At 37.8% G+C, this 12,367-nt stretch overlaps 1 protein-coding gene across 1 annotated transcript in view; it reads left to right on the top strand.

Annotated features, from left to right (window-relative positions):
• CFAP54 (cilia and flagella associated protein 54) overlaps positions 1-12,367 on the top strand; it is a gene marked incomplete at both ends in the record, with an annotated part of 248,988 nt that overhangs the window by 134,713 nt on the left and 101,908 nt on the right. Inside the window, 5 exon segments of the mRNA XM_079775504.1 lie at positions 283-370; positions 890-1,099; positions 3,353-3,419; positions 5,717-5,899; positions 8,299-8,385. Of these exon segments, the coding sequence (XP_079631630.1) occupies positions 283-370; positions 890-1,099; positions 3,353-3,419; positions 5,717-5,899; positions 8,299-8,385 (635 nt within the window).

Below are 12,367 nucleotides of genomic sequence, written 5' to 3'. Positions count from 1 at the left end.
TTTCTCTTCTTAACCATTTCTACCTGCGTGACTTTTCTTTCACTTTCTCCATGTTTCTTACCTGTTGTTAGACCCAATCTTTCACTCCACAGTGTTCAAATAGACCATCGTTGACTCTCTTTGTATATACATATATATCATGTGACATTTGAAGGCACTAGTAGCGTGCAGTTTGCTTCTGTACACAATTAAGGAATAATACAATTTAAAATGTTCTTGCAAATAGAAAGGAAATCTTTTTTCAGGAACTGATCTTTGTTCTTTTACTTGATTAAAATACAGATGTTCTCCAAGCCAGCAATCAAAGAAGTCTTAAAGTTCAGGCGTTGCATCAACTTGGAAGTCTTCTTGTCTTCGCAGGAAAGAAAAGGTAGTTGTTTTTTTTAGGAGTCTACAGAACAAGAGAAAACTTTGTTTGAAAAAAATTTTTTTAATTGTGAAAAAATATTGTCTTTCGTCATTTCTAGTTCTTCAATAATATTACATTGCTACATTTATTCGTCAAATGCTACGTAGGAGAAATGGTTATGTATACATAATACACAAATAGTATAGGTTTTTAAAAAAATATTTTTATTGACTTTAGATAGGAAGAGAGAGGGAGAGAGAGATAGAAACATCAATGATGAGAGAGAATCATTGATTGGCTGCCTCCTGCATGCTTCCTACTGGAGATCGAGCCTGCAACCCAGGCATGTGCCCTTGACCTGAATTGAACCTGGGATCCTTCAGCCCACAGGCTGATGCTCTATTCACTGAGCCAAACCAGCTAGGGCTGGTATAGGTTTTAATTAAAATGTTTCTTCAGTGAATTCACCTTCCCTTTTGGAAAGATTTAATGATATAGGTCTCGGAGAATGGAATGCTCGATGCTCTGTTTCTGTTCTAGGGCTGCTTTTAAATGCTGGTGTCAAGCTCTTGATGACATATTCAGAAAACAAGATGTGCTGCATACATGGAAAGAGTTGGGCACCCCGGTCACCAATGCCACCAACAGCTGTTCACCTCCACGTTCCAGAGACTACAGTGAGGAATTCCTGTCCAGAGTTGGCATTTGGGGGTGTCTGCAAGGGGCAGAAATATCGGCAAAGATAGCCCAGTGAGTATGACGATGGAATGATCTGCACGATAGCTAATAGCTTCCCTCTAAATAAATCAGGATAACCTCATCTTAAGGTTATTAATTTAATCACATCTACAAAGTCTTTTTTTATTGTTTTTTGTCATGTAAGGTAATGTGTTTAATCGGTTTTGGGAATTAGGACATGGATATCTTAGGACATGGGGACCGTTATTCAGCCTATCATCCCATAACATGTGAAAGTCTGTCACGATGCCTTATACCCAGGTAGCATCACACATATCTTTTTTTTTATTTCCTTATGATACTCAGCCAGTTTCCCTGGTTGGTAGTATATCAGTATATCCATGAAAAAAGCAGTATCCCAAGACTTCGTGAAGTACTTTTTTTTTCTTTAAAAAAAAAATAGTATATTTACTGGCATATTGACTTCAGAGAGGAAGGGAGAAGGAGAGAGAGATAGAAACATCAATGATGAGAGAGAATTCATCGATTGGCTGCCTCCTACACACCCCCACTGGGGATTGAGCTTGCAGCCCAGGCATGTGCCCTGACTAGAAATGGAACCATGACCTACTGGTTCATAGAAGAAGTTCAATCACCGAGCCATACCGGCTGGGCGCAAATGTCTTAAATATTTGATTAATGTGAAAATTTAAAAAGAAGGAGCAGTATTCACTTCAGCAGCACATATACTAAAAGTGGAACAATACAGAAGATTAGCATGGCCCCTGCACAAGGATGACAAGCAAGTTCGAGAAGTGTTCCATATTTTTAAAAAAGTATGGAGGGCTATAGGTACAGGTTTCCTTCACCTCCCAGTTACATTACATTTATTGCTTACCTATAGGGTGTGATGTGGTGGGCAAAAACCTGCATAGCATTTTGAGCTGTAAAGCAATTTTTTAAAAAGAATAACTAGTTAATAATCACATTATCTTAAGAAAATTAGCAGCCTTTGGCAGGGGAGGTAAGATATTACCTAGTTAAAAAGTATTAACCAGTAAAGTATTAAACATTTTAAATAATGTTGTGAAGTTGGATTGTTTTGCACTCTTGGAAAAGAACTCATACACACACACATACGCACACACACACACACATATGCATCACATAATCCCCACACAAGTCTGAGCTTGTGACTTAGTAGAGCTTGGCAGCAGAGAAGAGAAAGGTTGAGAAAGGTTCACGGCTTGAAAAAGAACTGCTGCAGCATTCCTGCCATTGGGCACCTCGGCTTCTCGGAGCCCCTGAAGTTACTATCTACTGATTTTCAACCAACAGGAAGTCATTTCCGATTGTCCAGCTGCAAGTCTGCCTTCCACAGGATAGATGATACTCCAGGGGTCTTGGCTGTTCTCAGAGACTCCCTGAGTAGAGGAAACTCTTCTCCCCGCTGCTCAGAAAGGCAAACCCCACACCCGAATATCCACATGGAGAAGCTGAACTCAGATAGATCTTAATTAATTAATATAGTTAATATGGTGAAACCAACTGGTTTTATCTAAATAAGACTTAGAAGAAGGTAATGTGGTTTATAGCTTTAGCTGTGAATTTTAAGACCCACATGAAAAGAAACTCAAACTCTTGTACTAGACTTAACGCGAGACAGCAGTAAATTCAGAGGCATTACCTTAATCTTTGGTGGAGGACTTACTAGTGTGCATAATATATTGCTGGTGAGGAAACACACTATTTCAGTTTTTGGTAGGATTATGTAACCATACTCATTAAAAACTTTAAAATTGTGCACCCCCTTTTCCCCAAAAATTCCACTTCTAGGGATTTATTCTGTAGAACTAATAGGACAAGTGCTCAAATATGTAGATACCACAGTGTTTACCTCAGTATTGAATGGATGAAAATGGTATGAATACTTTTATATTGTGGTATGTTCATATGGTAAAATATTAAAGTTCTGTAAAGTAATAATGTGGCTCATTATGTCCATGCCCATAAGATTTGTTTATAAAGTTATATGTATTGCATAATTCTAGTCTTAATATGTGTGTTTAAAACTAGAAAAATGTCTGGAAGGAAATGGGCCAAAATTTTGCCACTAATCAATGTTTAGGTGGTAGGATTATAGGTGATTTTTTAATTTAATTTTTTATCATTCTCAGTGTTCTAGATCTTATAGGAGTATGTAGCACCTTTAAAATAACAAAGGCTACTTTAAGTTTGGAATGTCTGTGAATATGAGATGTATTTATATAAAATATTTTTGAGAAATTGTCTATGAATCATTTTCTTTTTCTTATACTTATTTAGATTTACTAAGGTGTTGGACGTTGAGAAGAGATCCAACTGTTGCATTTTGTCTGCATTACTCTTTCAGGTAATATTTGATGTCTATCTTTCCACAGTAGCATCACCATTCACTCAGTAAAAAAAAAAAAAAAAAAAAAAAATTAGGGCAGTAGTTTATCATATTCATGAAGCATCCAGGTAGGAAAACAGCATGAACATTGATTACATAGCATTCAGCCCATCTTTCCTCCTGTGGCTGAACCCCCATTCGCCGCTTTCACCTTTGGTATCCAGCAGACTCTGTTTTCCCCTTGGGATTCTGGAAGGAGTTTTACAGATAAGGAAACTGAGACTCCGGTTGTTAGTGAGATCATGTTGCTTGTGAGCAGCAAAGTTGGTCTGGTTGCCTTAGATTACCTCATCCCTAAATAAAGTTTTGCTTGATTCCAAGATATCAAGTATGCTATGTAATGAAAGCAAGAAGTAGGTTGAAGACCACAGAAGTATGAGGAGTGTTTGCAGTCCCTAGGATTGGGGTTTGACTTTACTGGAGAAAAAAGGAGCTTTTATCTGAAATACAAGACATTTTCAGATTCAGGAATGTCATCGGGGCCTTTGCAATGTACTGAAGGTTCTGTTTACTTTGAAGTATGGGTGCCTTGTTCTGTGTATCACAGGAGTCTGATATGACAGCTGTACAGATGAGATCTTTGGGAAAGGTTTCTCTGGGTGTAAGGCCAGAATTTTCAATTTTCTTATGTTCTGTTCACCTCTTGCCTGAGCTTCAAAGGGAAGAAGGAGAAGAGGCAAGGGTGTAAAGGGAACAATAACCTGATTCCGCCTCCACATATTGCATCCTTTACCTACTCCACTGCTTGTTCTCAAAAGTAATGCAGTTTATGTTTTAGAAAATAAGTACAGTTGACCCTTGAACAACAAACGGATTGGGGGCATGCTGACCCTACATAGTCGAGAATGTGTGTACAAATTCTTACTTCCCCAAAACTTAGTTGCCCCTCGGTATCCATGGGGGATTGGTTCCCCCACAGACAGTAACTTCTATGGGTGCACAAGCCCCTGTATAAAATGGCATACATCAGTGCATGTAGTTAGCCCTCTACATGCAATTCAAAGGTCATCTGTAATTTAAAAACAAATGTCAGTTTTTGCTTAATGTTGGCATATTTCTTAATAATACTACACCTAAATTAGGAGGCAGGATTTACTTTTTAAAATCTGTTGATTCTTTTTATGTTTTTAAAGCAAATTTATAAGACTGAAAATTTAAACAACTGCCTAGCATTTTAGAGTAGTTACCTTATAACCTTAATGAATAATCTGATGAAAATTCTTTCCAATCCTACCTAATAAAAGAGTAATATGCAAATTGACCGCACCTTAGCTATACCCAAGCCACGCTCACCAGCCAATCAGGGCGAGTATGCAAATTAACCCAACCAAGACGGCAGTTACTGTGCATATCAAGACAGCATAGGAAGAAGCCAAGTGCTGCAGAAGGGAGCAAAGCTGCAGAGAAGCAAGAAGGCGGGGCCAGCAGAGAAGGGAGGCAAGCAGGTCGGGCGGGGGAGAGCGCAACAGGAAGCCCTATTGCAGGAATCTTCCTGCAACAGGCTACTAGTATTTACATAAAATAATTTTAAATGCATTTGTCACTGAGAAGTTTTAATTTTTTAAGGTAATATAAGAAGCATTCCTAAATATAAAATTTGCTTTTGTGTATTCATCTTGTTTCCCAACATCTAGTAAAATGTTGGTCAAATAACTTACTTAAGATATTGGTCAAATAAAATAAATCACCTTTTCAATTAATTCAGTTAAAGTTAAGGATTACCTCTACTTGATTTAGACTTCTGAAATAAGCTGTTGCCTCCTCTACTTATAGGTTGATAGAGTAAAAAGAACATCATTTTTTGAGTTAAATAGATATGACTTTGAATCTTCTTTCTGCCACCACTGGCTGTGTGACCTCAGATAAGTTGTTTAAGCCTCAGTTGTTTCATTTGTGAGATAATAATCCTGCTAGGGGTTGGTTAAATGAGGGTTAAATGAGATAGTGTTTATAAAGAATTTGCCATAATGCCTAATGCAAAATTGTCCCTCTCAAGTGATAACAATATAATGATAATTTCTTCTGAAAATAATATGTATCCAATTACCATGGGATTTCAAAGGCAACATCTTGAGTGTTAAAAGCATTTGGAACCTCTGATGATGATAACATTAATGACAGGTACTGTTTATTACAGGGTAGAGTGTGCTAGGCATATGCTAAGCACTTTAGGAAGTAATACATGTACTTGTCCTTCTGTGTCATTATTGACAATGCTATATACAGCTTTTTGTCTCACCTTTTATCATCTTCAGGGTTTGCTTAGAACCACACTTCCACATCCTAAAGCTGAACGTTGCTATGCTCAGTATGAAATCACTCAGCTTCTCCCAGGCATCGAGCTCTTCTCGGATACACACCGGGCTAACATTTGCTCTGTAGTTGCCAGTCTCTATTATGTTATACGCGAACTTCACTTTGCTAAGCAAAATATAATCGTAAGTAATTGGTAAAAATCAACAAATCTTAATTTGCTGTGGCCTTATTTTTTGCCCACTTACCTTATACTTTTCAAAATTTGTTAATATTTTGGTCAGTTCTTGTTTAACTTTTAAACTTTATATTCAAGATTCTTATCTGTACTTCAAAATAAAATATATTAATTGAGATTCTTTGACATAATTGTTTGGATTGCTTTTGGATTCAAAAGCAATGTCTATTTGATTTTGTTCGTTTTTTACTCTAGTTTACCTTTTTTTCTTAAGATATTTGATGAAATTGATTAGAATGGTTCACGAGTCTCAAACAGAAGAATCTAGTGCACAGGTAACTCAACACATTGTCATGCAGATCACATCAGTACCCAAATTATGAGGCAGTTTACTTATTGAGATAAATTTAGCTTTGTGTCACATCTTTTCTCTGGTAAGGTGCATTCTAAGTAAACAACTTATTCTAACTGTGAAAGAAAAGACAGATACTTCTTAATATCCCAGGAAATTAAAAAAATTCCAAGACAACTCTATTTTTCCTTTGGGGAAATGAACCACAATATGTATATATCATAAATTTGAAGGTAATTACATTTTTTAAACAACTTAGAATGTTTTAACTGTTGGTCATTTTGTATTTTCCTCCTTGATTTTATTTTTCCTATTTTCCTCCTATATGCTATTTCCTCCACTTTTGTATCTCTTCTTTCCTTTGGTTTGCTTCTTAATATCTATTCTATTCCCCTTTCATAATTTTCATACCTACTTTCTTTTTTTTCGTGTATTGTTTTCTATTCTCTTGTTCTAAATTGACTCTCTCTCCTTGTATTGAAAATATTTATTTCTCCCTGATAAGAATTATTAAATTATAAAGCCATGTGTTAAAGTGTAAAGGTAGATAAATGCTTTTTTAACACTTGGCATATTTGGTAAGAAATTGTTTATTAGAAAAAAATAACAAAATGGTGCTCTTTTCATTGTTAAGGGGATTCATTTCTGGATTTAGAAAACAGTTCTATCCCCTGGGTAACCTTTAGCTGCCTAGTCATACTCATATATAATACATATCACTGCACTGGAAAAGAAATAAGACTTTTTTTTCCCTCTGAAGCTTAAGAAATTGAGAACATTTTTCTGAATAATTGAGCAATTGGCAGCAATAACGTTGTGGTTTTATTTCTCACTAAAGAAAAGAAAATCTCAAAGGTAATAGCCAACTCATTGTTTTGTGCTGCATTAATTGTAGAAAAAAAGGTATTGTGTTGTTTTTATTGCATAATTGTAGAAAATTGTGTTGTATACTGTTTGAAACGTTTAAGATCAGTTCTAATCCTTTTTAAAGCGGTTGCTATTAGCAGCTGTCAGTTGACTGACAGACTCTTCTTGGCTGAACTTCCAGGGTGTGAACAATTTCCATTTTGTGTGACACTACCCTCCAGAAGCTAGGTAGCTAAGGAGCCTGCTGTCACTTTAAAATTTGCTCTGGGACCCATTGTTGTGGATTCAAGGGAAATAGTTTGCTAATTAAATGGGCGTCCTAATTATCTTTCTTGCTCAGTCTTCCTTTAGTGGGCAGGACCCAAGTTGTTGGACCCAAGTTGTAGGACCCAAGGTGAGCTTCAGTTTTGAGTTGAGATCGGGAGGAGCTATTCCGAAGTCTAGGCAAAACTGTCCCTTCAACACCAGTCTCTAGCAGTGGCTAGGTAAATTGAAATATTGATAGTCTGAAAAAAGAAATAAATATTGATAGTCTGGAACCCTTCATGTATACCTGTGAAATTTCAAGAAGAGTTGAACTTTGGGGTTAATTCTAGGAAAATAAAAACATTATGTGAAGAATAAGTTTGGGTTTTAATCAGTAGATTATACACTCTGTGAGGGCAGTGATGTGTTAGATTTTTTTCTTATTCAACAGTGCTTGCCACAGAATAAGCAAGTGGTAAATATTAGTTTTTGATACAGATATTCGAATTAGAAGACAAATCGCTGCTGACATTGAGATGAACAAGTAGGCGCTATCAGGGGCCATGGATGTGAGTTCCTTTGCTTTACATTTGATATTTATTTGGTAGATCCAGCAAATCTAGAATGTTTCCACAGGCCTCAGTGATTCATACATATTTGTTTAATTAATTTTTCAAGGAAGATAGTTAACTGCATTTTTACTTTTGGAATACATGTGCAGCCTCGGGTTTGTGTACCAAGCAGCATGTACTTGGAAATTTAAGTTCTGAAAAAATTATGAAGCATATGCTAAGAAGAACATTTTACTTACATCAAACAGTATTATTTCCTTGCATGGAAAAAGCAATCACTATTTTACACAACATCTTTTACAGTACTTGGCAAAATTTTATTATTCGGTTATTAACTTGATAAAATACGTTTTGTTTTTCTGTTGGTAGATTCTGCCTCTCCTTGCATTGTACCAATATTTTGTTGCTGGAATTTGCCAAGACTTGGTCAGAAATCTAGAAGCAAGAATCCTCAAGGTATGTTACAAGTTTTTAAAACATTTGATATTCTTGAACTGTTAAAGATATTGCCATGAATTAATTTGGTTCTAAATACTCATAATAATAAGTTATAATAATATGGTGTACTGATATTAAAAAAAAACTTGCCCATTGTTATAAAGTATGAGAAAGAGCCAGTTAGAAAGGTTTAGATGACTTTATGCTTGGGTCCCAGTAAAGTGAGGAACAGCTACACCTGGTAACAAGGCTCGCCCAACACCCGTCAGTCTAGAGATCACCACTTCTGAAGCATTGGTTTACTGCAAGAATGGAGACTAATGAGTCAGTTTTCTGAAGTTTCTGTGTAACTTTTGCTAAGGAACTTTGTGTATGTTATGGTACACAGGATTTTTAATTGCTCAGAAACTTGAAGTGACAAAACACACAGGCACTAAATTACAATTAACTGTGGAACCTAGGAGTCTGCTGAGGTTCTCTGCATTCAAGGTTCATGTGCAGTTGGCTTGAACCCCATGTAGAGTGGGAACCTCTAGCACCTCATTCTCTCTGCCCCATTTCCCATCAACTATGGTCACAAGCTCCCACTTTGGTTGAATTTGTTTTGTACATGGGTTATCTCAACATTCAGCACATTTGCTCCCTCTTCTGCATGTCCTCATCTCTAGTATGGAATTCAACACTATTCCATGTCACACATACACTTCATCTAAGGCCTTTATATCTATACTAGAGGCCCAGTGCATGAATTCGTGCACCAGTGGGGTCCCTTGGCCTGGACTGTGGGATCAGGCCAAATCGGCTCTCTGACATCCCCTGAGGGGTCCTGGATTGTGAGAGGGCACAGGCCAGGCCAAGGGACCCCACTGATTGGCCGGACCCCAGCAGCAAGCTAACCTCCCAGTTGGAGCATCTGCCCCCTGGTGGTCAGTGCACGTCATAGCGACTGGTCAACTGGTTGACTGTCTGCCCCCTGGTGGTCAGTGCACATCATAGCAAGCAGTTGAGCGGCCTTAGCATATCATTAGCATATTATGATTTGATTGGTTGAACGGATGACCAGACACTTAGCATATTAGGCTTTTATTATATAGGATTGGACTTTACTGAAAATAGGGAACACAGGAAAACTTAAGATGAGGCAAAACAAACAATTAGAAATAGAATATTTGACATTTCAGAGCTTAAAATATTTTTTGGCCAGCGTCTCATTCTTTTGCCTCCCAGCCCATAACTTGATCAGCTGTGTGCCGGTAGATGTTTCACAACTCACTCTAAAAAAAGCTCTGATTTGTAGCACTTAAAATTTCCATGGTGTAAGTACTCTCACTATAGCTGATGTCAGCCTACCAGTTGAGCATTACTGAATATGAATTTGAGACAAGATGTGCAGTAAGCTCTTGTAATTGAGAGTAGGTGGGCTCCACATACTACTGGCTTAATCCTCCTTCTTCTTTGGAAATGCCCTCTATCCTTCTTCCCAAATATTTCCTGTTTTCTCATGAGGGAAAATTAGAATTCCCTTTAAACTGTTCTCTTCATCCAGACCCTGACCTTGGGCCTATGTTTTCAGACCCAAATAGTTCATCACATTCTGTTTCTAAATAAAGGAAATACCTTGCCTAAGAGGAATGCTGGTGCTGATTAAGATAATCTATTTTAATTTTGGAATAAAGAATTCATTATTAGCCATGGTAATTTCTGAATCACCATCACTAAGTTACTGAACTCTTAAAGAGCTCTCCTGTTTTGAATTTCAATAACACTTAAAAAAACCCTGCATACAACTTTTTTAATCTCTTTTTTTAAAAACAGTGTTCTCTTCAAGACTGCCACAGTTTTGAATGCTAGGGCCTGTATTTATTCACCTTTCAGTCCGGTATAATGTCTTGAGTAATAAATTCATATACTTGATATTCAGTAATTAATAATTGAATTGAATTTAAAATCTATCGACATTTATCAAATGCCTACTGGCCACACTCTCCTTAGTGTTTAGTGGAAACTTGCCTAGAAGGTCCTTGGTAAATATTTATTGCTTCACCTGGGAAACAACATTTATTGAGTACCTCTTGTATAAAAGCACCATATCAGTAACTCTAATCTAAGAAATGAACCCAATAGCCCTTGCTTATAGGGACATAAAAACAAGGAGGAGAGACAGGACATACTCACAAAACAGTAACGTGTGCACCTTCCACTGACCATTTCCCAATGAGTATGATGAGCACTGTTCTCCAGGTGTTTGAAAGAGGGGAAGATGGCTTTGAATCTCTATCTTTCACAAAGTAGATAAGATTTAGGCTTGAAAAGAGCAGACCTAACTGAGCAGGAGAGAGGAGGAAGGGAAGATTCTTGGCAGACAGTAATGTGAAAGGTTGAGGTGAGAAAGTATTGCCTTGCTTAGGCACAGGGATGGTTCAAGTTAGACTGGAGTGGAGGTTCTGAGTAGGGAGGTTGGAGAAGAGAATAACATGAGGGTACCAGAGGTCCATGACATGGAAAAAACCAGGGGCCCAGGCTTGAGTTCAACTGGGACATACTGTGGAGGCTGAGTAGTAGGAGGAATGAGGAGATGGGGCTAACCATTTTATTCTGGTTGCAGTGACCATTAGTAACATGTTAGAAGGCGATGCAGAGAGGCACTGAAAGAACAGTTTTTGGTTAAATGATTATTTGTTATTGGATTGTTAACTTGTCAGGACACTGGACAACTCTTTTTGTACTAGAGTCGCTTAAAAGCCAGTGAAGAACTGTGAACTCCATTCTGGAGCCTCAGGGTGGGAGGGGGAATTCATTACAGAATTGTGATCAGATGTATCTGGGAATAGTGTGAGGAGCAGGGTGAGACGGAAGTGGGTCTTATTGGCATAGTAGGACTGAACAACCCGACCAGGGTTTTAACAGAAGCAATGAAAAAGGGCAACTGTTGCATCATTCAGAGGAAAGGAATGACCGCCTGTGTGTGCAGAGTTTGCCTGATCTTTCTGAGTAAACTGGTGTCAGTGAGTGGAAAGAGTCTCAGGAAATAGCAAATGAAGCTGCTTTTTGACACATCAAACAGCAGTAGATCATACTGTTAAGTTTCTGCAATACAATAGCGTCTTTCAGGGAAAGCTCTGAGACCTCCTTATGATCAGCTAGTCTGGCTCCACTTTAGAACTGCCAGCATCTTGACAGATTTTTTACTCTCAACACACTCAACATTCGTGGAAAGGGTATTGTTAGATCTGTATTTGTGTGAGTGAAGGGCTTATTTATGGGTAGTTTTTTCCCCATCTGGCTTGTTTATGTTCACAGTACTAGTCATTTCTGCAAATACATGTCCACTGTTATCACCATTGCGTTTTTGAGTGGTCAGACGGGTAGTCCATGTACAGCAGTCTGACCAGAGAAGAGTACCTTCACACAGATATGAGGAAATGTTCCCTCCAAGGGGCAACGAGAAAAATATTCATCTATAAGTCAGAGAGATATGACTCCTGAATTCCTGCTTTTATGTTCTATGACTCTGTAGAGATTAGAGCCCAAGGTGTCTTGTGCAAGACCCAAAGTATGCTACCCAATAAACGAGAAGTTTTCTCCATTAAAAATGCCCTCCTGCCCTGTCGGCATGGCTCAGTGGTTCAGCATTGATCTATGAACCAGGAGGTCATGGTTTGATTCCAGGTCAGGGCACATGCTTGGGTTGTGGGCTCAATCCCTAGTGTGGGGCGTGCAGGAAGCAACCGATCAATGATTCTCTCTCATCATTGATGTTTCTATCTATCTCTCCTTCTTCCTTCCTCCCTGAAATCCATAAAAATCTATTAAAATTTTTTAAAAGAAAATATCCTCCTGACCTTTTATGTTTTATGTTCATGTTATTGTCACATCTAATTTCCCCTAACTTACCTTCTTTTTATTTCTTTAAAATCTATACACTCTTCAGATTCCTGAGACTATACTAGTTGTTTTCAAAACATGTCAGGTTAGGGCCTGCCCTGTTCAAACTCTCCTA

Source organism: Cnephaeus nilssonii, assembly GCF_951640355.1.
Source record: "Cnephaeus nilssonii genome assembly, chromosome: 6".
In the NCBI taxonomy this organism is placed as follows: domain Eukaryota; kingdom Metazoa; phylum Chordata; class Mammalia; order Chiroptera; family Vespertilionidae; genus Cnephaeus; species Cnephaeus nilssonii.
The sequence above is the reverse complement of the archived record's forward strand: the minus strand, read 5'-3'. Positions and strand labels throughout refer to the sequence as shown.